General features: G+C 39.8%; 1 protein-coding gene across 1 annotated transcript in view; it reads left to right on the forward strand.

Annotated features, from left to right (window-relative positions):
• The window catches only part of GPR158 (G protein-coupled receptor 158), a 207,345-nt gene extending 188,749 nt beyond the window's left edge, over nucleotides 1-18,596 (forward strand). The window contains exons 8-11 of the mRNA XM_050891873.1: nucleotides 9,152-9,290; nucleotides 12,754-12,859; nucleotides 14,809-14,955; nucleotides 15,742-18,596. Coding sequence (XP_050747830.1) covers nucleotides 9,152-9,290; nucleotides 12,754-12,859; nucleotides 14,809-14,955; nucleotides 15,742-17,196 — 1,847 coding nt within the window. The 3' untranslated portion in view covers nucleotides 17,197-18,596. The remainder of the gene's footprint in view (nucleotides 1-9,151; nucleotides 9,291-12,753; nucleotides 12,860-14,808; nucleotides 14,956-15,741) is intronic.
• The last annotated feature ends 9,065 nt before the right edge of the window (nucleotides 18,597-27,661 follow it).

Genomic DNA, 27,661 nt, shown 5'->3' on the forward strand with positions numbered 1-27,661 from the left:
AGCCAGATTCCAAGTTAGAAAAAAAACCAAGCGATAAACTTTTGGTACCTAAGGGCTCACAATGTCACAAATCAAACTATTATTCTTTATCCTGAGGAAAAAAATCCTATAAGTGAAACAGATACCAGCACAGGATTTAAAAGAACCTCCCAGAAACTGGAAAAGAAAGTGAAATAATAAGTTCAATGAACAAAGCCCCAGGCAGGAGAGAAAGGCAGGCAGAGAGATAAACATGAATGCACAAACACAAATAAAAAGCAGAGGTGAAATCTTGGCAGGTGGATGTTCCAGACTTCAGCAGGGCCAGGGTTTCACCCAGCATGGATAGGATTTGAACTGTAGTTTTTAAAAATCCCCCCATGCATTCCGTTTCTGTTTTTCAATGTTTTATTTAAAGCAGAAGCAAATGACAGGTATTAACTAAGCGCAGGGAGGTGTTTTCCCCAGCACCTGTTTGATTCCCGGCTGGCAAGAGCTGTGCTGCTCCCGCGCAGCTGGCCTGAGCTGCTGCCATAGCCCACTAATTGGTGGGTCATGCTTTGGGTCTTGGGCATCAAGAGGATCTCAAACATGAGGCTGCATCATGATTACTGCATGCCCTCAGCCAGGAAAAGGAACAGAGTGAGTATTTCAGACTGTTCCCAAAAGAACTCCCTCCCACTGTTCATTTGTCGATATTTAACGTATATAATCTTTGCATCTAAAGAGGGCATGAGTTGCCAGGACAGGCTCTGACAGATTGGGCATTAAGACTGCCTGTACAGTTTTGAGCTAGGGCATTGTAATACAGCCTTACGAGGCCCTTTATTAAATTTTCTACAGGCCCTCTGCTGCATTTAGTGAATGAGTAATTATTATTTCTTTTTGTTATCCCCATTTGATGTGGCCCTATGCCATATTCGGGGTGTGTTGTTCCGAGCATGCAATGAATAAAGAACTGTTCGTTTCCAAATGGGCGTTTTTAAGCCGTGTTCTCCTTAGCATCGATGTACAAAGATTAAAGCCAAAATTGTCAACAGTAGCTATCCATTTTGAGTATCTGTCTTGAGACATCTAGGGACTGGTTCTTCAGAGTACTGTTTATAGCCTCCTCTGTGTGGAAGGCACAACCAGGAGGCACTTGTTAGAATTCAGCACTGATGAGGATCTGGCTTCAGGTCTCACATTAGATACTCAGAAAATGTATCATGTAAAAATAGTGATCACTTGTGAAAAGCTTACTCTAAGTGATAAGACCAGGGCTGTATAAAATGTTTGCAGCAGAAATAGGAAAAGAATCCTGTTTTACGAAGGAGCCTTCAGCTCTGTCCCTTTCCTGCTTGTAACCCACTCCTCCCACCATCATGTACACCTCTTCCACAGTCCTCATCACCAACACTGCGTGCGGTTTATGTCCCTCATCTCTAGGATATGGCAAACCTGGAAAAGGTATGGGGAAGAGCAACAAAGATGATGAGTGGTGCTGGAACCCTTGGGTTGAGCAGTTTGGGTTGCGTTACCCCCTGCAGCAACATTGCTTTTTCTTGGTATCTGTTACATCACAGGTGAAATCCTGTAGACTTTATTTAGGCACAATTTCTACAAAGTATTTCTGCTGAGGAAACCGTATTTGGGTTGCCTGAGCCGCATGTTTATGTATTGGTAAATGCCGTATTCAGATGCTTCTGCAAGCCGCCCACGGGAGGAGATGGCTTTGGGAGAGGCCGGAAGATGCTCTGACTTCCTCTTGTGTTTGCACCACCCTTTTTGGAATCCACTTCTTGCACTGCTCCAAGTCTTTCCAGCCCTTCAAGTACTTTGGATACCATTGGCATTTGCTTGTGTCCTCTTTAAGATGTGAGAGAAGAGGTCCCACACGCAGCTTGCTTTCAGCTGCTGGTGGTAGATCTTTCTGATCCTGTTCTCTCTCTTTCATCCACACACAAGTAAAGAGGATGATGGGGCACATGGAGACAGAAGAGTGGCCAGCTGACTTTAATAAGAACAGTGGACTGTGGAAGGAATGAGGCAGGACAGCACATCTGTGTAGAGGAAGGAATAAAATCCATGAGTATAAGGGCTAGGGGAAGTGCAGAAATGAGGGGAGTTCCTAGAGATTGTAGAGCTGAGCGCTGGCATATGTTTCGTGCAGTGAGACTCTTAGGCATGTTGCTCACACTCAAGTCAGTGGATATGTCTCCATTGCCAGCAAAAGCCATCTCTAGGTCACCCTCAAGCCATGGGGTCCACAGACTGTGGGTCAGCATGTCCCTTGCATTACTTTGAGTGGACCTGCAAGGCAGTCTTGTGGCTGTGTGGGGGACAGAGTGTGCTGTGCCCCCAGCAGCCCATGGACCCCTGCTCTTCTTTCTCAGCCTTGCACAGCCACAGGCCATGGAAGTTCTGGTAGAAAAAAAAGTCAGGATTTGGCACCATTAATTCTTTCTCCACACGTAGATCTCTGTATTGCTGTGCCTAGCTAATTAAAATGATGCTGAGATATGGTGAGAGAGACAGATAAACCTCTGGTAATTTATAATTTGCTAGGAATAACTCAACACTAAAGACTTACACATGTAATCACAGTTCATTGAAATATATGAAAATCCTTTCAGTTGAAGAAAAAAACTTCTCCTATGACATGGTGCAACTCTCCAGGTGGGAGATTGGACGCAGTGAGGCAGAAAGAGACTGTGCTGGCTGGTAACACAGGAGCAATCGAGGACACCATTTTTTTCCTATTTTAAAATGGTGCATGCCCGGCTCCAGCTGGCACCCTGAGTGAATGAACGGATGGAAGAACCGTGGTTACAGATACATAGCTCACTTCATTTCAGTAAAGGGGATTTAAAATGTAGATATTAGTCTGATTAAATGAAGTGTGATGGAGAAGTAGCTGAGGAGTTGTAGCTGTGTTACGGGTGTAAGTAGAGTTGTAATCAGTAATTTGTGTCCAAAACCTGAGGAAAAAATGGCGTAACTGTTGGAACAGTACTGTGTTGCCAACAGTGCAAAGTTCAGAATACCAAATGAACTTAATCAAGGTGCAGCTGTAATGGGCTTTCCCTTATTAGTGTAAGGAAAGGACACGGAGCATGTCACCATCTCTGGAGCGCAGTGGCCTGTTCTTGGCCTACGACAGTGCTTTTTAAGCAAATGAGTGTGGTCAGACATAGAACATCATACAGAGTCATGAAAATGGGCTTTAATCCTTCAGGAGTGTCTTCTTTTTGCAGGTAGCTTTTGGACAGCAGAGTGCAGGCGAGCACGGGGATGGGTATCCTGGCTCCAGGGAGCTCCTTTCAGCAGCTCTAGCCCACAGCCATCTCCACCAAGAGGCCAGCCTGAAGAAGCACAAGAGAGAGGCATTCCTGGCAGGGTAGGAGGGCTGAGAAGCAACCAGGACAGCCTGAAATAACTCACTTTCCTTTCCCAACCATGGCAGGAAGGAAACTCACAGTTTAGGATTTAAGCTCTTCACAAATACGGGTAAATTTATTTGTGCTGTCATCTTGCAGTGACAGGGTGGCATTATCCCCATTTTACACAGCCAGAGCTGAGGCACAATAAGATTAGGGTTATATGGTCCATTTAATCTGGGTGCCCATTTTGCAATGCCTTTGGCTCAGTTACAGAGCTTAGTCAAATCTATATATAACGTTATGTATGGTCTCACTGGCTACAAATACAGCCCTGTGTGCTTAGTTCTGCTGCAAACTGCAGCAAAAATGCCTAGGTTGGCACCCAAATAGCAAGAGAAATGCTCTCTGTGATCACCCCTGCAAAGTTTGGCTTGAGTGGGGACTTTTTTCATATGCACAGGAGCTTGAGGTACAGAGAAGGTTAGAATTCAGTTGTGCATGCGCACAAGACCGCTTTTTTCTCCCTGCAGTCTTTTCTCTCTTTCACTAGACATCTAAATGTAATTTGCAACAAATTACAGAGCTTTCTTCATTAGCCAACCTTGATTTATCTCTGGAATTGCTCTGTCACATGCATTAAATGAGTCTGGTCTCTTAAGAAATGATATAGTTAACTGAAGATTATATATGCAAAAGAGAGCAAGTTACGGCTGCATATGTGGTATTTTTTATTTTAGTGCTGTCCAATTCTTAGAGACAGGAAAGCTGTAGAAGTAAGGACGAAGTACTTTCCTAAGGCCTCTAAGAAGAGTTGGTGTGTAAGCCATGTTCAAAAATCCAGCGTCACATTTCTTGATTTTTCATGTTTCCTTATATGATCTTTGCTTTTCTGAATCTGTTTTTTCATACCTCTCCTGAAGTCATGCCCTTACTGCCTTTACTCCATTTGTCATCCTGTGGGTGTTCTCTTCCTGTACCCACTCAAGTGTAAGGAGGCTCTCAATGACTTTTTCAAATCTTGAAAGAGAGGAGAGTGACTTTGATCACTGCTTTCAGTTCATCATATCTTGCTCTCAGTTCTGTGCAGTCAGGTGAAGTACAGACATCTGCAGAACAGGCAATGAGAGGGTATGGATGAACGCGGGAATGTACTTGTGCTGGGGGCTGGACAGGCGGGAGCAGGTCAGTCTGAATTCACTGTGCTGTGCAAGGCATGACACAACTCAGCTAATGGACACTGAAAGAAAATGTCACAGAGACTGTCTCTGGACATGGCTTTGCCTTGTACTGGCTTTAAATATGAAAGAATAATTTGCAACACAGACAATTTGCATGTTTAGCAAAACCTAGTAAATATATTAACCCAGATCTTCTGAGGAAGTTTGATTAAGTCAATAATACCAACCCTGAGTCTGTCCCTTTCTATAGAGCAGATATATATCACAAACTGTGAACACGTATCATTGTCCTTCGTTATCAGAAGATGCAGAATATGAGCAACGGCCTAAACAAATCCCAAGTGAGCAGACATGGTGCACTCTTAGTTGTAACGGGCCAGTGGCATCGGGTGTGAGTCTGGTCCAGTGTATTGGATGACCAAGCTAAGTGTTCCAAAATGCTTCATTTTCCAAAAATATGATGGGCATTGCAAACAAAAGGAACAATCATGTTTTTTAAACACCAAAGAATATAACTAAGCAGGTTGATTAGATAGGGCAAAGACCAGATAAAAGGTTATGTGGATAAGAAATAGGTAGTGACTAGGAAGAAAGATATTTAAAGATTAATTCATTTGTGCACATGACATATTGAGGTCACATTACATTTTAATCTCTTACCTTCCATTCACATCTACATCCATTTATGCCTTTAAAGCAATTGTGCCTTTTCTTACTCTCTTATCTATCAGAGATTTGCACCCAAAATCTGATGCCTGGTTTAGACAGTTATAGAATAGCTACTGCAAGTTTTTTCAGAGCTCTTTTATGCTTTATTTTTTTGCTTCACATTTTCTGTCCAGATAGCTGTTGACAGCTCTCTCTCTTAGGAATTTCCATCATTTTTCAGAAGGGGAAAAGAAGGTATTTCTTGTTCTTGTCCGTAATATGTAAAATGGGCTAATTTATAAGCCTCATGATAAATCATACTTAAAGAAACAAGATCATGTGTTTTGAGCTTTGAGTTTGGTCTTGGCAGGTTTGCAATATACTAAGATATTCCTTTAGTGGTCAGGAAGTCACTCTTCTACACCAGGCTTTTAGTGGAAAATTATTCAGCAAGCCAAATACAAATTTCATATCACATCTCACAGATTTTAATCATTAAAGTTATGAAAAACAGTCACTAGTGTGCCATAGACAGAACTAGAAAGATCTCAGAGATGAGTGGTACATAAGAACCTTGCTGCATGGTGGCCAGATGTGCTCCATTATGTATCTATCTGTCTATCTACCTACCTACCTACCTAGCTATCTAATCTATCTATTTGAAGTTAGTTATATCTGTGTTTTTCATCGGTGTAATAAATACATTAATATGTCATCTTATTTTATATTGAGAAACCAAAAAGGCCATATAGAAAAACAATACAGGAAAATTTTGTAACACCTTCAGATTTTTGTTACAAATTGCACTAATAGTCTGTAGCTAATTATATGAACTTGAATTCTCCCCTCAAGCACAGCATCTACATGATACATTTAAGCTGTGTAATTAGTGGGTTAGGTAATAAATTGGTTTTCTATCAGTCTGTTTTGTTTGTTATTGCTAATGAAATTATTGTAACATTGGGCTTAGCAAGTATAGGAACACTGTTATTTTACCTCATGTTTTAAAAGCTAGTCCCTATTTGTGTTGCATACCAGATGTCACACTAATTATTATCTGCAGACAGGAATGCCAACTCTGCTCTAAATGTAAAGCTTTTATAAAAGCATTATGCATTAAATGGTGCAAACTACTGTTATGCTCCAGTATATTACTACTTTGAAATCTCCTCGTCTTAGGAACTCCTTGTAACTGTGATTGTGAAACTGAAAACTGTGAAATTTTCAGAATTAATCAGATCTGGAGATCAAATGCTACCTTCATTCCTACTTAGCCTAGCTCATTGAAATTGGTTTTTATTATGAAGGTGTGGCTTTTTTGTTTTCGTTTGCTCTCTGAGATACCTGTAAACAAATCTGTATACAAAAAAAAAAGAATTCTCCTAAATCCTCAAACTTAGAGCAGATTTTTTTTTCTTCTAAAAATAAGCAAAATTTGGTGGACACTCTTTAGTTTAAGTAGGAATACCTTCAGCACATGGAGTTGTATACATGTATTTTCATCCCTTTAAAAGCCAGACTTTTTCAAACTCTCAGCCTCTGTTAGCACTTGTAACTGATCTTTTCAACCAGTAAGAGACTTGAGGCTCTTCTCACTTCAGTTGAGGAAGAGAAAGAAGAATGGACCATGGGTAGTTTTGTGGAGTATGCCTGTTATCTCACAATTAGCTCATCTATTCAGTTCTGCTGCTAACGTTGGGTTTTTTACTGCAGGGGAACTTTGGATGAAAGGCAAAATGAGAGGAAATGGGCTCTCCAGCATGTTCTGGGGAATACCTGCTGAACTGTATTAATAAGAAGAGTTTCCATAGAACATAGGACAGTCAGATACAGTGATTTGGGTTTAGCAACCTAATTCTAACCTTTTTCTCCTTTTCAATTTCTTCTAAATCAATATGGAGCAATTAAAGCAATAAATTACAGTGTTTTGAAGAACAATACATTTCAGTGCCATGATTCAGCATATGCGAGGCAAGTGTACTTAAAGAGAAAAACCAAAACTGCTAGCATTTGTAAAGGAGCCTTTAATCTTATTTCATTGAAGCAAAATTTGTATTCCACTTGCTCAGAGAAAACTTCAGGAGCAAGATGGCTTGGTAAGTCATTCCTGTGTAGGTGTTTTTAAGAAACCAGAGTAATAGACTTCACTGGTAGCATAGCTAATTATCTAGGAATGAAATGGAAGTAGCAGCCAGTTTGCCCAAGCGGTGAGTGTATGGGGGATGTGGGAAGGACACCTGCGTACATGCTTTTGTAGAGCTCAAAACCAGGCTGGGACACATAGTCTCAGAAGATTCATACCATGCTTTTTTCATATTGATGCTCAGTAAGGTCCCAAGTCAAACTATTAAAGTCAAAAGGTTTATTATTGTTGGGATTTTGGTGAGGAAGAACACAAAAATAGCAGCATGTGTGGATTATGCCTTTTCACATGTTTGTTTTTATGTAACTGGTAAAACTGCTGAGTTGATGTAGGATATGTTCTAGTAAAAATGATGGTCTTAAAGCTAGGCTATCTATTTTTGATAAAAGTAAGAAACGTGCAAAGTGTTGTTCAGAGTTCAAGCTGAACTCTTATCAGAGCACAGAGAGATCTATGTAACTGAATTAATTTTCATTTTATCCAAACTTGTCTCTTACTGATTTTAGCTGAGATTCATAGCAGAGTTCCGAAATGCTGTAACAATATAATATAGGTAATTTACAGCAGTTATGGACTATTAAAAGTGGAGGAACCAGAAGAACTGTTCTCATGAGATATCCAGTGCGGATGTTTTGTTTCAATCTGTTGCTAATGGCAGGGTTCACAAGCATTTGTGTCCTTATCCAAACCAGACCAGTAATGATTTGCTGATCACTACCATAGGTTGATGTCACTGATCACCAGCTCTAGTTACAGTATAATAACATATATTGGCAAAAATAAGTATGAAAAATAACTAAGTTTCTATTATACTGCATTTGCAGTTTTTACTGCAAAAATTCAACAAGGCAAAAGCAGCGTATGAGTAACAACGGGATCACACTCAATTTCTGAAGCTGGTCCGGAGCAGTGCTGGCATTGCAGGGGTCTGTCATGGAATTGCACGTTGCTGGATAGGCTCAATAACTTCCAGCCATCGTCAACCCAGACTACAAGGCAAGAGGCACAGGCGCCAGCTCTACTCATAGCTGCGTGGCAGAGCTGTGGGGTTTTTTTTCTGGAAGGAGAGTTTTTTCAAGATGGGTATGAAATTATTTCATTTGTATCAAAAGCAAAATGATGTCACAGCAGACTGTCTACTGGAAACTGAAGTCAGCGTACTGCTAGGTGCAGATGAGTTAGCTCTAACAGGATAGTTTAAGGTGATCCTGAGCCTTTACTCCTCCTCCTTTCTTCCTTTACTCATTTTTCTCCTAACGGAGAGAAACACATCATTTGTTATAATTACATTAGGCCCTCAGAAATGACTCATCATATTATGGGCACCAGCAGAATTAACTATCATGAACAGAGGCATTTTTTTAACCCAAAATACATTGTTATATCTGAGTTATAAACCTTTGAAATGAAACTGTTGTCTTAAAAAGCTTGTAGTCTAGTAGTAGCACTGGTATCTGCCTCTATAACAAGAACCAGAGCTACAAATGAAAAATACTCATTATTTTAAGTGATGTAAAACTTCTATAGTACCAATTTGAAAAAAAAGCAAGATATTATTAGACATTGTCTTAAAGTTCGTCAGTTGAAAAACTGAAACACCATGAACGCAAAGGTTCCTGATCTGGAAAAAAGAAGTGTGTAAAATGAAAACCAAATGTATCGTGCAGTGACAGTATCTGAAAGAGTTTGAATGCCTATGTGTGTACATATGTACATGTATGAGTGTTAACTGTCTTTGCATAGATATTCACACATACAGAAGATACTGTTGTACTTCAAATTTCCTTCCTTTTTCATATATAAAACTAATTGCAAATTATTTCTTTCTGTTCTTCTCACAGCTGAATTTTTATTCCTCTTGTGGGGTGTTTATCTCTGCTACGCAGTGCGGACAGTCCCATCAGCATTTCATGAGCCACGTTATATGGCTGTTGCAGTTCACAATGAGCTCATTATCTCTGCTATATTCCATACAATTAGGCAAGTGATCTGTAGATCTAGTAATTAACTATTTATCTTTCAGGTTTCATATGGTGCAACTTAAAATGGGTGAATGGGAGAGGATGCGTAATGGAAGGTCTCATAAATATTTAATTCTGCAAATTAAGTGATTGCTGAACTTAAAACTGTTCCCATAGGATTCAAGAACATGTACAATCAACTTGTTAATTGTATAATCAGGGTTTTTTTTCAGCATAGCTAGCTGATATGTTCTTGGATCAAAGTTCAGTATATATGATAAATTAGATATAGCAAAACTACTCTCTGTCTTCAGTCATCTGCATACTGCTCACTGGTTTGTATCCCTAGAAAAACAGCAGGTAAGAACGTTGGTTTATATGAACTTTTCCTGGTGTGTAACAGATTGGCAAGGTGCAGGTGTATGTTAAGATAATTGTACTGGTTTGTGCATGAAGCATAGTGTTTTATATGCTGACGTAAAAAATTGTTACGCATATGATGCTGTAACAGTAATATAAAGCACGTGTTTCTTACAAAGTTTATAATGAGCTCTACATTTCATACTTGTAAATTATTAGAATAGTAACAAATAAATTAGGGTCTTTGCCAGAGCGACATGAAAATTACTATATATGCCTTTCCTACAGAGTACCCTGTAAAAATGAATTGGTCCTAGAGAATTCAAAATAGCAAGATAGCATGAATTTCATCTCATGCTGTAAGAGATTCTTATGACTTATGACATTCTCACACCTTCCTTTGCCTCCTGACAAACCTTATCTACTAAGATTTTTTTTTAATTTTTTTTTTCTACATCGGTCCATTGACAGTCTTCAAATACTCTTCTCTGTTCCTTGGTCTGTCTTGGAACTCACATTTCTCTCTGCCTTCTTGATGTTTGCTTCCATGAGGCATATTTTTTTCTGAGTAAACATCAGCAAAGCAAGTCTTTCGTCTCTATTCCTTCCAGGTGCTCTTTTCCCTTATCATTGTTATAAAGTTCGCTGCACTTTTCAGGCTTGCAACTTTTTGTTTCCTTCACCTTCTCCTAACTCCATATCTCAACATCCACATATTCTCAATGTCTTCTTCTTTACACCCTAACACAGACATCTGCAAAAATAATGTTTAAAGTCTGTATTTGATGGAAGCATTTTTCTTTTCATTCCTGATAGATATAAAATTCAATTACAATACCTTTGAATTGATTATAACCAATATGACAGCTTCTCAGTCAAAATTTTCCCCCATTAGTTAATGTTCCTAAACCATATTTTGGGCCATGTTAGAAGATACAGTTCAGTGCATTAGGAGAGCTATTATGTGGGCTGCAAGTTTCTTTTAACAATAGGACAGGATGAAAGTAATCTTGGATTAAAGAGAGGGGAAAAGGGGAAAAAGTGGCATTTTAATACATGCCTTATGAAGAAGACACAAAAGGATTAGGTCTTTCAGTTTATCCTAGTGAGGATCCTGTTCCTTCAGCCTAAGGTCTGCTGATTTTGTTCTTCCTTCTTTTTAAAAAAAATGTACATTTTGCATTGATTCTTTGCCCTCTGTCTGATACATGCTGGTTTGTTGAAGAAATATCATGTACTGTTTATGGATAGGAATTAATAAAATGCACTGGAAGTACGTGATCCCTCCTGAGATTATGTCCATTTCTGTATACACAAGTCTTAATCCAGTCTCTTTGAAATTCGCATTTCCTTACTTTTTTTTTTTGCTTCTGTCTTCCCTGCCAAGTTCTGGATGTAACTGAAAGAGCGGAAATGTAAGACTCATATTTAGATGACATATCTGAGCTGTCATGAAGTTGAAAGCCCTGGAGCCTTGAAGGACACCTACTATTACAAGGCAGCCATGCAGTCTGAAAACTCCCAAAGCTCATATAAGATTGATGTGAGCATTAAATAAAACCTTGAACTGTTTGCATTTTGTTTTCCTTTAAAAGTATTATTCCCATTTCAGAAACAGAGGATTCTTGATTATCTTCAGATCAGCATAGCATTAAATTCCTGCATTGCTCTTTCTCTGAGAATAACAAAATTTATATGGAAAAAATCTCATTCGACTAGAATGTCTCTGTCCTTGTCTTCTGCCAAATAAACAACCCACCCCTCATTACTTTTTTCCTATTGGTCCCAGTTTTGCTACATCTGTACTCAAGTCTGGTATTTCTGATATCATTAGCTGGGTAATCACAGCCTTATATGCTGTTACTGATATGGTTACATCTGTACTGCTGGCCTTGCATGTTCTACTCCCTCAAAGACCCCTAATGCTCCCTTGAATTACCTGTGAAGTTTCGCCATCTTTCAAATGACTCCCCGTTAACCGCCTGTGAGATCTTGCCATGCCTCACAGCACTGTCTGTAACTTTTGTTCGCTTTTCACTCTGTTATTTGTTATATCCAGCAGTTTCTCCTGTCATCTTCAATAGTTCTCATGTTGTGTTCGGTTAGCTAAACCTCAGGCCTGAGCCTCCTCATATCCCTGCACATCTCAACAGCAACATCTCTGTAAGAAATAATTATAATGTTTTATTGTGTTCATGAAACATTTCATTTACGAAGTATTAAACAAGAAATGATGACTGTATTATTACGGCATCTAAGCCAGTGTTTCATGCCAGACTATTTCTGTTAACAAAAGCTTCTGCAAAACGTGCATCTGTGGACTTGGATAAGTTGCAAATGTCATTTCTATCTGAATGATTTTTGTAAACCTGCAAATTACAAGCCAGTGGTACATCCATTCACCCATTGCACTGCTTACCATTTTTATCTTTGGGAGCTCGCTAAAGCAGATAAGCCAGGCATGCTAGCTTTAACTGCAGCGCTTGTTCTACCACTCTTAGAAGGCTCAGCAAGGACTTGCTTCGTTTGGGAGGTTCAGCCACTCATTTCCTAGCATTTGCAAGGCCCTGCAGTATTGAGCTGAGCGGTCCTGCAATCAAGACGGTTTCTCTACTCCCCGCTAAAATGCATTTCAGTTCAGTTCTCTGATGGCTTGTCAGCCGCACTCTGTAGCTCCGATCTATGGACATCCTGTATTTATGAAGTGCACTGCAATTTATCATAGTACATGTGCTTACTTAACCTAAAATCATCTGTTCAGATCCTTAATGTATGTAAGCTGCCGTAACTCAGTTCAGGCCAAAGAAGCTGTGACAATATAAACCATCCAAAAAGACAGCTAAATAGAGCGAGAAAGATGGAATAAGCAATATCATTTAAGGTCTGTTGTTTCTTTTTACATTTTGTTTTGGCTTGTTTTGTTGGTTGGTTTTTTTCTGAGTTTTTTTGAAATTGTGGTATATAGGTAAAGCATGGGGATGTAATTTTTAGTCTGTATGAAAGCAGTACAGAACAAAACCAGTTGTGTTTGGCCTTTCAATGAAAAGATGTTAATTCTAAGATGTTAAATCTAATGCACTGGAGAAAAGGCAGTGAATTGCAACCCTGAATTCTATTTTCAGATTCATTCTTGCTTCAAGACTTCAGTCTGACTGGATGCTGATGCTGTTCTTTGCACACACACACTTGACTGTGACAGTCACTGTTGGGCTACTTCTGATCCCTAAGGTATTTGAGTCTCCTGTCTCTTTCCTTTTGCCAGGACTGAGGAAGATAAATATTGTCCTGCAGAAGCAATTCTGTATAAAATTAGCAAGCAACTGATAGAAAAGGAAGATGTAAAATTTGGCTATGTTACCTAAAAAGCTGTATATTTTTTTTATTTTAAAAACTCTTATACATTTTCAAAGATTCTTTCTTTCAGCTTTCAAAATTCCAGGATTTTAAAGTACTTAAAATTTTGATGTGATTAATACAAGAAGGAAAGAATCCTGCCTAACGATGCTTATTTCAGGTATTTGGGTGACCATGCTGCTGCCAGTTAGCTGAGATCAGACAAAGTGTTTAGGCGAGGGGATAGAAAGACTACGACGGACTGCTAAATAAAACTAACATGAGGAGGTTGGACTAGCCGTGAGATAGAGAGGTTGGGATTTAAACTGAGCAGTTGTTACAGGCTGAAAAAGGAGAGCCCTTTGCGAGTCAGAGCCTGGGACGGACAGATGCTGCATACCAGGAGGAGACGTGGCCCATGATATGGAGCCAGAAGCAGTGCTGGGTAAGAAGATGAGTGTGTGTGGGACACGCGAAGATGGAGGATGACAGGAGGCAGGGAAGAGAAGAGAAAGCACTCCGAGCACTGCAGCACGCCTCCCGTCACGCGCCGGGAGCGAAGCGACAATATGTCAGTCTCACCAGGGGCAGGAGAACTGCAGGCAGCTCCACCTGTCTCTAGCACCAGTCCACAGGATTTGAATGGAGCTTTCTTCCTACACAGTACCCCAGCAAAGCTAATGATTTTATAATGGCTTTTGAAATGACCAATAATATTAATCAAAAGGTCAAGAGTCAAAGAGAACAGTAAAGGTGACAGCTACATATGAAGGAAGAACATTAGGCAGTTCAAGTTGATACAATTTTCAAGCTAATGAAGCTACTATTCCTATCTTTAGCCTATGTATCAGAACAGGGTATGCTGATAACTGTCAAATATACATACATTAAACAGTCGTAACAAGGGGACACATTGATGCAGCCTTAATACTGAATAACCTTGCTTTATTTTAAATTACTTTTCTGGTCTTTAGCAATAGTCTTATTATTTTCTATTTTATATTCTTATACTTTATTACATATCTTCAGAGATGTCTTTCTAGACTAACCTAGAAAATTTGTTGACCTTTCTGAAGCTGACTCATAACTACTGATCAACATTTCCATTTTTAGCTTATTATCTGTGTAACACTGCACAGACTTTTCTTCCAGCACACCAAAGAATTCAGGGAATTAAGAGAAGATTCACAAGGTTTAGTTCCGTTCATAAAGTCCTGAGGCCAGATGACTGTGTGGACAATAGTAACTACAGATGAGTGAATCAATATGAATAAAAAAATAGCTGACAACCTCTCTCCCACTCTTGATCCGAGCATTTGCTAAAACTTAGAAGAGAGAAGTGAACTTGTCTCCTTTTTTATTTGTTTCCTTCTTTTTTTTTCCTTTTCTTTTTTTTGCAACCTCATCTCTTCCTTTTCAGGGTCAGGATCTAAAATGGGAGAATTGCTTTCTGCAGGATTATTAAACTGTATGGAATATGGTTTTAGCAGCTTAATTGGAAATACCGGCTGACAGTCTATTTCCATACTAGCTTAATTTAAATGCAATTTAAAGAGGTTCAAATAAGCATCAAAATCAGTGCGGGTTTTTTTCCTTACGCAAATCTCTAAGATTTATCAAGTTAAGCCATCATTATTAAGACCTCCTTCCATGCAATACTGATATTCTATAGGACAGTACTTATGCCAATGATGCCTATAGCTAGTGTTTTGAGTTCAGAAAATCACATGAAAACCATAGAAGGATCATTGTGCCATAAAAACTGTGGATGTAAACTCTTACAGTGACGTTGAAGTAAACTTTTGCACTGATGGCAACATGTTTTTTATGAATACTTATTGCAGTTTTCACATTCAAGCAATAACCCAAGAGATGATATAGCTACAGAAGCTTATGAAGATGAGCTTGATATGGGTCGATCTGGATCCTATCTGAACAGCAGTATCAATTCAGCATGGAGTGAACATAGTTTGGATCCTGAAGATATTCGGGTATATATAACTCATTTAAATAGCATTTATTTTCAAGAACAACACTTTTTCCTACGAGTAAACTCTGAATTGCATCCATTTGACTTTTTTTGCAGATATCAGCTGAAACAGGCCAGCTTAGGTCTCTCAATGATTGTGGTATCAGGTCATGTAAAATCTCATGGAAAATACTCACTAGTGTGAAGAGATGCTGCATTACTAGTTGTAGTAAAAGTCATACTGGAGGCTAAAGAGGAGGAATCATCCACAGCAAGAGCTGTTTATCAGTTTACATAGGCTCTTTGAATTATCTTGAAGTGCAAACAGCATTTGGTATCAGTGTGATTAGTCATTTGTACATAACATATACAGAACTATACATAACTATATAGATAAAATTTTAAAAACACATGATTAACAAAAAAAAAAACTTTATTCCTCTCTTACATGATGAAAGGGCTTATGTTCCCAGAACAAAGAATAGCTAGAGTTCGGCAGGAAAGCATACACCACAGCATTGTGAAATCTGAAACATACAGCATGAATGTATATGAATTGTGCATGCTGTATGATGCATGGCTGTGGTAGGTAACATGTTTGTGCATGAGGGTTGAACTTATTTTGTGGAAAAAAGTGGAAAAAAATGGGATTCAAGTTGATGGAGAAATGGCATATTCAAGAATTAGAAAAGACAGTGAAATAAGTTTAATGCCATTTTTAGAGCCATGGGTAATGCATTCATCAGGCTGCTTGTTTGACTGTACTTGCTCTGTACATACTAGTTTTGCCATTCACTTTGCTTTGCAGGATGAGCTGAAGAAACTATATGCCCAACTTGAAATCTATAAAAGGAAAAAGATGATTGCTAATAACCCACATCTCCAGAAAAAAAGGTGCTCTAAAAAGGGCTTGGGGCGCTCGATAATGCGACGTATTACAGAAATCCCCGAGACGGTCACCAGGCAGTGCTCCAGGGATGAGAAGGACCTGATAGAGCACAGTGCTGTGAAGAACATGGCCACACTGAGGAAAAACCCACAGGATTCCATGAGTTCTGCAAAGCCAAAAGAAGAGACTTTGAAAAACAGAGTCTTTTCCTTAAAAAAGTCCCACAGCACTTATGATCATGTTAGGGATCAAACAGAAGAACCGAATAGCTTAACTACAGAAAGCGCAGAAGTTATAGCTGCTGAGAATTCGCTTCTGGACTCCTTGAATGGTAACAAATTAACCAAAAACACTCCTGAAAAAGTTGAAGCTGTCTCCACTGAATCAGTCCCTTTGGTGTGCAAATCAGTAAGTGCACATAACTTAAGTGCCGATAAGAAGCCTCTGCATCCAAGAACATCCGTGTTACAAAAATCCCTCAGTGTTATTGCTAGTGCCAAGGAAAAGACTCTGGGACTAACGGGTAAAACACAAAGTCTAGAAGAAAGCACTAAATCTCATAAATCTCAACAGAAGGGTAAGGAGGCCAGCAAAAAGCACTCAGCCTCCGATAAAGGGGAGCATAAGGATTCCCACCAGAAGAACTCTACCCACTCTGAGGAAACAAAGAAAACCCATAAATCTGGAATTATGAAACAGCAAAGGGTTAGTCAAACACCTGCAAATCCAGACACAGGCCCAGGTAAGTCTCTGCACAAGGACAATTTCGACATAGGAGAAGTTTGTCCTTGGGAGATATATGACCAAACTCCTGGTCCTGTGCCTTCTGACTCTAAAGTTCAAAAACATGTGTCTATTGCTTCCTCAGAGCCAGAGAAAAACCACCCTTCCCAGCCAAAGGGGAAGACGCATCATAAGGTGAAGACACCTGAGGGGTATCAACAGTCAAATCAAAAGAGCTCAGAGAAGGTGGAGGCAGCCACTCGGGAGACACAAGAGCAACAGGTCTTTGAAAATGAGAAAAAACAGTCAAATTCCAAGTCTCAGGTCTCCCCTGGGCTGAAGTGTGAGAATGTTAATAGGTATACACCTAATACCTGTGCTGGGGAGCGGGAGGAGCTACCCCAGAAAGCAGCAGAAAAGGAAAACCTCAATAAATTGGCAGAACAGAAAAAAAATGCCTCTTCCGAGGAAAATGTGCTTTCATCTGACTCCCGTAAGCCAAGTAGTTACTTACAGCAACCTTTAGCGTCTCGAGCTGAAGTCTGCCCTTGGGAGTATGATACACCAGATTTACCAAATGCAGAAAGAAGTGTAGCTTTATCGAACACCTCTGCTATAAGTGCAAATAAAACAGCAACACCTCGAAAATAAGAGGCTTTTGGACTGAGGAGAGTAGCAACATTGAGAAGAAGGACAACAGGAAAGACAGAGGGGACTTAGGCCAAAAGGATCTGAAAATTCCTAAGGAGCATCACTTAAATCAAGGGAATCAGCACTACAAATAAGTAGGAGTTAAGTAAATTATCATTAATGTTGTTATTATTTATTTGTTGAGTGCCAACAATGTGATTAGCAGTGCCCGGAATATGGTCCCTGCTCCAAGGATTTTACTGTGTCAATGAAAGAAACCTGCCTTTGTGAAATCACTTCTCTTTTAAAAGAAAAAAAAATATGGCGGTAACAAACGCACAGTGTAGATCTTAACCGAATTATTTCTGAATGCCGCAACTGGCTTTAACTTGCCCTTGGGACTTTAAAGATCCAGCAGAAGTAGGGCACAGAAAATGTCCTGATGGCAAAAAGGGGTATCAATGAGCAGCTTATTAAAATGACGACGTTTCACTTTATGTATTTAATCTAGATAGCACTGCTAACTCAATGCATCCCAAAAATACATTTTATATAATGATTGCTCTCATTTTCTTATTACTGTGTGTTTAAGTACATTGTTGTGTCTCATATTAAAGCATTCCAGATTGTATAATTTTTGCAAATAACTTTGATATTATGTGACACAACAACACATTTATGCAATCTGCAGATACTTTCTTCTAATTGCAAGTTAAAATACCTGCTGTAGACTTTTTTGTTTATATATAGAATTGCAGTAATCTTTCACTGGCTATGGAAGCCGTAATTCATATCGGGAAATTCCTTTGGGCTTTGGAGATTTTTTTTTTTTCCTTTCCTGTGATTTATATAGTGAATTTTTTTGTTTACTCTCTGTTATTTAAATTTATAGTTTGATACTGTATTATTCAGGGGTTTTATACGCAGTAAGTTACTTGTTATGCTCTTCCCTGTTAATGCTCATAGACTTTGTTAATAGTGGAAATTCAGTCGTCTTAGCTGCATATTCTGGTAAGTCTTAGGACAACTTATCTGTTGTTTGTTACTAATTGGAAAATATCATCTAACAAACCAGAATTCTTACTTTAAACATCGACGGTGATGATCTTGTTCAGTATTTCATACTGAGCATATCCTGCTAAATAAGACAAGCAAGAATGACAACGAATATACCCCAGAAATGATCACCTGTTTTACTAAAACCAGACAACTCTGGGAAATATATTAGCTAGCTCATATAGAACAACAGTGTACTGTTTATCCCTGTTGGCAAACCTCAAAAATTGGCCTCTGGAGTGAGGAGAGAAGTCCAAAATATTACTCTTCCCCCATATATGCAATTGTAAGAGATAGTGGGAATGGAAATGATGGCATCTCTCTCCCACTCTCCAAAATGCTTTGATTTTTTTTTTTTAATTTATTTATACATACATTTACAGTAAAAGTTAGCATTTAATACAGTGCTAATTTTCAGTAATAGCTACAGTCCTCATCGTGCATATGAGCTTAATTCATAGATGGCCCGTTTACAACTGTGAGTTTTAGTGATGGTTCACCATCAGAGCCTGAGGACGTATTGCAAAGATTCTGAGGAGTATCACTAATACTAAAAAACCCTCAGCCATCTAAATGCAGTACCAGTAAAGTGCTATTCACTAGAATTGGCTATACATACAGTACTCCAAAACAAAGACAGCTCAGTCCTAAAGAACTTGTGCAATTTGAGAGAAGTGATGGGATTCAGTGGAAGAACATGAAATGAGGATGATTGAATAGAATGTGTTGTTTAATATATATATAATATATATAAAAAATAGATATTTATATATGTTTAATATATATATATATAAAATGTCATATCTAATACACACATGCACATACACGTATGTAGTATAAACTGATTTTTGTGGCATCATAGAAAAAGTGGCTTAAGATAAAATGCAATGAGCAGAGGGACTTAGACAAGCTGGGCGTGAGGAGGACTTTTTTTGTCCTTTAAAAAGGACAGGAGTCTATGGGCATGTCTACACTGACAGATCAAGATGGATCTGATCTTCCTACTGCCTCTGCTAAGCCCAAACCTGGAACGTGCCGACACCTGAGCCAGCTGGGGACAAGTCGGCTCAGGTCTCAGTGCTGTCTAAACACATTGGCCTCGCTCATAAATTCTCCTCATTAGCTCCAGATCAAAGGGGCCGAACTGCCCCAACCAACCTGGTTAGCCTGGATGGTGCTCAGTTCCACCATGGGGACATGCTGACTTAGGTCTTTGCTACCCTGGGCTTGTCAGACTCTCCCACCCCTCTTTTGTAGGGTGTAGTTACGGCCTAGGAGATCTGGTCTTTGCCTTCAACACCCATCGTCTTGCCAGGACCCTTGCAACCCAGAATCCCTGTTCACCTGTGAAAGGGAGTCAAGAATCTGAGTCTGGGTGCTTTGGACATCTGTGCACCCACTTTGCACACACAGTGCCAGTGGCATCCTACGTGCAGCCCAAATCCAGCTCTGCTTAGTGTGGAAAAGCACTGAGGTTAGACCCAGTGTGCCCAGATTCTCCCTTCCCAGTCCCAGACACTCATGGGATTTGTCAGTAACTTTTCCATCAACTTCAGTGGGATTTGATCAGCTCTTCAGAGAGAAAGTAACCCTAAATTTCCCTGCATGGGAAGAAGTCCATCCCTGTGTCCATGGGAACACAGCTTTCTGGGAGTCCTCCAGGAGCACACTGCCCCTGTGTGCAGAGAGATGCGCAACTTTAAACCTGCTGAGTATGGTGACCACCTCGCACCTCTGCTACCCCTGAAGAGAGGTTCTGCAGCCCATCTCAGCAGTGGTTTGTGTGAACGGGGTGGGGGGGACAGCTTATGGCAGGTTGCCCTGACTCACTAACAGGAGTCAGCGCTTTGTTGGAGCCCCGCGCTGAGGTTAGAAGTGGGCATGCATGGAGGAGTCATGAAAGGAGATGTTTGTACGTACTCACTGCCTCTTGGAGACAGACAGTCAGAAGGAGCAGGCGCCAGCCCTGGCGCCCTCGCTTGTCTTGCCCTCCATCCTTTACCTCGGGACCGAGTGAGGACGCGCTGCCCGTGCCCTGCTCTGCAGCAGCTGTGACGGGGTGCAATGTGCACCAAGGGCAAGGGGATCCACGTCGGCAAAGTGTCCGCACAGTACCACTGCCCCTTGCATCACTGGCAGGATCAAGCCCTTCATGCATGACTATACCTGTGCCACCGCTATCTATCTACAATTCCTTGCTCGTTTTCTTTTCCCTTTCTTTCTTTTTTAAAAGATAACTTCATTAGAAACACAGAAACAAAGCCCATTCCTTGGCTGGTGTAAAACAGCCCAACTGCACGGCAAGCAACAGAACGATGGCTGATTTACCAGGGAAGACACTGGCTTGTATATTCTTGTTTGGTTTTCTTTTCTTTCATCCTGACCCTTTCCCTCGCTTCTTAAAAAATGTCTGTTAAGGTTCTTTAGGCTTGTTGTAGTCACATCTCCTAAGACTGATAGAATTGGAGAACTTTCCTTTAGAAAGCAACAAAGCTTTCCCCAGTTTATTTAGCAACTGATATTTGGGCTAGAGATTCAATTGGGACTTTAAATTATTTCGCACCTAAGAAGATGAGGGGCCAAACTTCACTCAACTATTCTATTTCACTATGATGCTGCTAGAAACATTGCTTAATGAAGACATACTAAGTTAGACATAAATAATGTTCTGTATTTCATAGATTTTCCTCCACCAGCATATATTGGCTAGATTGCTTAGTTGTCTTTTTCTGGAGTTTCATTGTCATTATTCAGCCAAGAGAAGTGCAACTCTAGAATTAAGATGTTTTCTAGCAGATCTGTTAAGAGAAAAGATAATCAACACTAAGGTCACAAACATTTGCTAGGTTGTCCTTTTAAATGCATGTGCAAGCTGCATTTCTCCTTTATTTCTAAGCCATGGTTTATAAAGAATTAGATTTATACCAATCTTATTAGACTTGTATAATTTATGCAAGATTATACGCTTTAAAATATAAATCAGTACACACCTATCATCAGCTTTGGTGGCATCATAGACCTGAAACTGGACAATACTTTTATATTTGCTCTCCTTAGGCTTTTGCATGCATATGACAACAGGCAGGCCTGAGAAAACACTGCCTTTTGACTTTTAACATTTTAGCTACTCCAAGTTGTAGAGTATATAAAGCTGTAAGTCTCTTCACTTTATAATGTGGTTCTTATAACAATGATATCTGGCAACAAACAGCATCCACCATGAAATACTTGATAGATTTATGTTGTAATGTGTTGCAGCATGTAAATAATGTAACTTCTCTGCAATAAAGCACATTTATATGAAATCTGTCTGCAGGCTTTTGTGTTGTGATTTTCTGAAGTCATTGCTGATCCAAACTAAACAGGTTTATCATCAAACTTGTAAAAAAACTAACAATGAGTTTTACAGCTTACATGATATGATCACATCATTAGCATTTTCTGGATTTTCCTCATATTTTCTTGACATCAACCTTTAGACTACATGTCTACTGTGTTCAGGATTTCAGGTTAAGGAAATAGCTCTCTTAGTGGCTGCAATTTTGAGATCAAAATTGTAGGGTCCGTACTATATTCTCCTGAATTTATTGGCAAATAGAATGTTAGAAAATATTAGGAAATAAATAGATAGCATTTTATGATGTCATTGTAAAATCCTGTAGCTCAACTGTACTCTATGTGTGCACGCCTGGGTTCCTCATCTAAAGTATATGTCTAACAGATACAGAAAAGGTACAAAGAATGGTAACAAAGATGATCAGAGACAGAGAGTGGCTGCTATGTAAGGGATGACTAAATGAACTGCAACTTGTTTAGCTCGGGAGAGAGATGACTGAGAGGGGGATGAGACCTATATAAAATTACGAATGGTCCGAAGGTAATTAGGAAACTGGTAGTTGCTGGGTTTTGTCATGCAGGAACTACAGAACACCCAGGGCAGCCATCATGCAGCAGTTTAAAACAAATGAAGTTTTCTTCTACATATGGCATAAATAAATTGTGGAGCTCATTTTCACAGATTGCTGTGGATATCATGAGTTCAAAAAGCATTGGAGAGGTCATGGAAGAGAAATTCATCAAGATCCCTGAACATGGTGGATACAAAACTCTTAAATCCCTAATCTGTAGATGGCTGATAAGTAGGAGAATTGTCTTTGCATAATCACCCAGTTTTCCTTCCATAATCACCCACTGCTGGATACGGTGCTAGATGAGCATTTCATCCAGCACAACCTTTGTACGTTCTTATGTCCGCATAAATACAGATAGTTAGGCTCAATTAGTTTATTTTCTGTTGTCATCCCTGTTTTTTTAATGACCCATTATTGATGTAGGAGTTCTGGTAGGTTCTTGCATAGGCATATATATATTCGCTTGTACCTTTCCAAGTGCCTCCTGGGATGAAAGGCTGCCATTTGGGTAACCAGTCTGAGTCATGGTATCAGGCATAATGGGGACATGAGGGGGAGAGAAGGGGAAGGGAATTATTTACGTTCTGTAAATGAACTGTGTACAAGTCCTTTGCAAGCAAGAAGTCCAGATACCAGAAAAATAAGGCCTGGAGATTTTCCTCTGAACCACTTCATGGGGCTCAGCTCAAACCTAGCGCAGCTTTGCTCTCTCAGGCGCAGGGTGTCAAATAATAGCGGCCTTCTGAGCTCCACTTCTGACATTGTCACAGCTTTTAAGAAGTAAGGGAATGATTTCCAAAGTGTTGTGGCTTTGGAAATCATCCACAGCTGTATTTTCCAATACTCTCTTGCTTCTCCTATTATAAAATGTATTTCATGTGAGAGGAAACTGTGGCTGCGCCTGCCCAGCCATGAGAAGCTGGGGGGGGCGTCCCACCAGGAGCCTGCTGGCACCCATGGAGAGGGTATCGAGAAGACAGAGATGGGCTCTTCACAGTGGTGCATGGTGGGAGGAAGAGAGACAACAGGCCTAAATTCAAACAAGAGAGGCTCAGACTGAATATTCAGAAAACTTTTTCACCATGAGAAGTCAAGCAGCGGAGGTTACCCAGAGGTTGTGCAGTTCCTATCCTTGGAGCTTTTCATGCACCGACTGGATAAAGCCCTGATCTTGTAGCTGACCTTGCTTTGAGCAGCACATTGGACTGGAGACCTCCCAAGGTCCGACCTGAATGATCCTATCGTCCTATGAATAGTGTTCGCTACTAGAATGTTCTTCACGTCATCCTTTTGAGAGCCTGCAGATGGATACCCCAAGCAGCTTTGACTCCTGCCTAAGACTACAGGACATGTAGTCATTTATACAATACGTAACTGTGGGCAAGCCCTCTTTACAAACACCAGCTGCAGTAACAGAAAGGCATTTTGCTTTTCTTCTGATCCACACAGGCCGGAGTGATCATGGTGACAAAGTGAAGAAGGAAATTATTTTGTTTAGAGCTGGTTGGGAAGAACAGTTTTAGCTGCCGATGTTGGGTGAGTGCTTGAGCTGGTGCACAGTTGAAAGAATGTCTACCACAAAAAAACCCCAAACCCTAAAAAAAGGATAATGTTTTTCTCTAACACTTTGAGGATTTTTTTAAAGCAGTACTGGATTGTGAAGGAACCATTAAAGAAATTCTAAATTTTGGAGGGTTTTGTGAGAGCAGTTCTTCAAAATGGCAGTTGATTTCATTCAGGGTTACAGGGCTGCATGCCTGCCTGCAGAGAAGTTATTTCTTAATAAAATAGTATTTCTGACAGGTTGGAGCGAACTTTTTCCAATTCTAAAGGAGCTTTTTTCATTAACTTGGAAATTAGCTGTAGCAGTGCTAGAAATTAGTAAAAGATACTGATTGTTTCACTTGGTTTTGCAGGCTGCCATCATGTTGCAATATTCAATCTTATGGGTTTTTGATGCTTGGAAAATTGAACATTATCTCTCCATTTATGCAGGTGATTTTTCTTTTTTTTTTCATTTATGAGTTAGCTCTTTTAGTCATGGAAAGTGTACAAACAAATCAAACACTGGAAATTTTACCATCGAATCACTGGATTTTAGATTTCTGGATATATGAGTTAGGTCCAATTTTTCATTGTGTCAAAGCATGGAAAAACATTACATTGTACCCAAAATAGCCATATATTTTTGAAATGTGCATTTATGATCTTCTGTATAATATAGATATACATATCTTATATACAAGTGTACAGAATCATTATTACATCTTTGGAGTTGCAGAAGGCAAGGTTTTCCAGTAGATGGGTAGCAGCCTCTAGAAGCAATTAAAAGACGAGATTGCTAAACCTGCTCAGTGGAAGTCTTCTAATGAAATTCAAACCACTGGGTGTCTTTCAGGTCTACCAGCATAAAATGTGTGCTGAATTAGGGCTTGCCTGCATGTTTGCTTCTTGGCTGTTGGGGAGATGTTCTGAGGCAGAGCAAATGCAGACCCCTCTCCAGTCCCACCACGGCATGGGCTGTCATGCCCACATTTGTGACCTCTTGCTTTCCTGCTTGCTGTTGGCCTGCTGTGCCCTTACTTCACGATGGGGAATCATGGAGTAAACTTAAAAACCTGTATTTGGTTGATCTGCTTGGCAAACACCCATAATAGTGGCTTTCTGTCGTACCTTTTCCCCTGCTGCTACACAAAAGTTGACAAGAGCAGTGGCAATGAGATAGGTTTGGATGTTGCAGGGTTGCTGGAGCAGGGCAGAGTAAGTCTTTTGGAGGCTGCCTGGATCTGTTTGGAGTTGAACGCTATTAGCTGTACTGCTTGACAGATGATGTTGACAGGGAGTTTAGACTGGCTGCAGTACTACAGATGAAAAACAGATTGATTTGACATACTTCAGTGCTAAAAATAGTATCATATAATGATGTCTTTGTTCCATGAAGATTTTTTTGAAGCTGCAGGGTGGTAAGAACCGTGTGGTTCCAAGCAGTCATCTTGGAGACTTCACCAAGGGAAAATCACAGCAGCACTGGAGAAGACACCTGTCCAGCTCTGTTCCCACATCACGTTTTATGAGGTACTTGGCAAATGCACCTGATTTGTATAAGCTAGCAAAATTGTCTAGTGCTCCTCTGTAGGCAGTGTATTTTAATAGTTATGTTTCTACTCATTTTAATGCTTTTGGTTTATAGTATTTCAATTTCCCTTTGTTGGCAGCAGTTTTGTTATCTCCGTGATGATTTTTTTCAGTTGTTTTACAGGAACTTGCTACAAAACTTTGATTTGCATCATCTCAGCTGCTCCATTGCAAGGTCAGCATTATCCTCACAAATTTCTTTGTGTTTGAAGTCAGAAGGCAATGGTTTCATAATTTATGGAATTTTCCTTCAGAAATAGTTAAATATTTTAAAATACAACTTTGACAATTTTTATTCTGATTAATTATATATTCTGTTTTAATGACCAACAAAATTGCAATAAGGAAGAACTGCTAGCAAAATGCTACATTCGTTACTTTCTAAGTGTTATTTAGATGTATTTTTGCTTCTAGGATTTATGATTAATTGTAGATTGCAATCGTGCACTGCATGACCTTTCCATTCAACTGTTTGTTGTCTACATTACAACTGGAATTACAAAGTCGTATGGCAAAAATAGAGTGCTAGGTAGGGTTTGGGGTTTTTGGATCTGCCATCTCATCAGTGTATGACAAGCATTTTTACACACAAGCTAAATACTTGCTAAACCACTTGCTTTGGTGTTTTATGCATTACCTTGTAAATTTAGATATTATTCTTAATTCCTTGGGAACAACATTATAATTCAATATCGTGGACTAGCAGGTAATAATAGAAAATCAATGAGATAAAACTGCATATTCTTTGTTAAACACATGAGAGCAAAAATGTGAAAACCCTGGCATTTCTGGGAAAGAAAACAAAACAAAACAATGAGGATTTTGTTTATTACTTTCTCATTCAGAACTGATTATTTTTAGTATTAAGGAGCTTAGAGAAAACTTTACTACATTTCTGATTCATCAAATAGTGCCGTGTACATTCTGTCTATTTAAAATACTTGTGATTTCAGCTGAAACAAGTACGTATCTTGTAGTTCTTGCCCCAAACTCAATTTTTGCTAGGGGTGCATTTGACCCAGTGGGGATGGATTTCAACAGCAGGTGCAGAAACCTCGTCTGAATATATTAAAGGTCCATGCCTGTGTATGATTGTGTTTATATTAAGGCACCATTTTATGCTGTTCCTGCTTTTACCTCACAGTAAATTGCCTTTCTGTGGAAGTAAATTGTTTGGATATTGTCACTTCAAAAGTGTGTGCATGTTCAGAGTACCAAACAGGTAGGTTATAAAAGGAAATACATTTACACAAAACAAACAATGCGGCTTTTAGGGGCTATTGACGCAGAGTTCCTACTTTCCTCTCCTTGTTTCTTGTCTCCTCGCATGGGAAACACATTTTCTAGGGTAACTTAAGAAGAGCCAAAAGAAGACTTAGAGGACAGGAGGTATCAAGTTACCGAATGAGAGGCAAACTATTAGTTGGTTAATTCTTAGCATAGAAATTACTGATTTTCAAAGCCACCAGAAAAGGAATTTAGTCTCCAGTCCTCTTTGAATTCAATGACTTCTTTGAAAACTCCAGTCAGAAAGACTAGATTATTGTTTTTGATGGTGTGACGAATCTTTTCAAATGACAATAGCAAATCTGCAAAGTCAGCAAAAGAGTCCATGCCTTTGTACAACCGCTTGGAGAAATAGGCTGATGCTAAGCCAGGTGGACTCTTGGTGTGGGAAACTGTTTTGAACAGCACATGGGACCACACATTGACTATATCCAGAATTAATGCATTGTGGACTACCAGCAATGAGTTATTAGAGCCAAACAGGAGAGAGAATGCGTTCGACAGCATAGACACCTTTTCACCAAGACTGGGATGGAGAGACCTCAAGCTCATTTTAACTAGGCCACTGAACGAGCTGCCCTGTGTTAAGTCAGGATCTGGTTCACATTCATATCAGGGAAACAGAAATCTGCTGTCAGCCATCTGCCTGTGTCGTGGTTTAACCCCAGCCAGCAGCCAAGCACCACGCAGCTGCTCCCTCACTCCCCCCCCTCCCACCCCCCCTGCTCCCAGTGGGATGGGGAAGAGAATTGGGAAAGAAGGTAGGACTCGTGGGTTGAGATAAGAACAGTTTAATAACTAAAGTAAAATATAATACTAACAATAGTAATAATGAAATATAAAAATAATAATAGTGAATGAGAAGGAATATAACAAAATAAAAAAAAAAGGGGGGGGGGGGAACCCAGTGATGCACAATGCAATTCCTCACCACCCGCTGACTGATGCCAGAGCCACGATCCGTGCCTCCCAGCCAACTCCCCCCTGTTTATATACTGGGCATGATGTTCCATGGTATGGAATACCCCTTTGGCTAGTTCGGGTCAGCTGCCCTGGCTCTGCTCCCTCCCAGCTTCTTGCACACCTGCTTGCTGGCA

Source organism: Gymnogyps californianus, chromosome 2, assembly GCF_018139145.2.
Source record: "Gymnogyps californianus isolate 813 chromosome 2, ASM1813914v2, whole genome shotgun sequence".
NCBI lineage: Eukaryota > Metazoa > Chordata > Aves > Accipitriformes > Cathartidae > Gymnogyps > Gymnogyps californianus.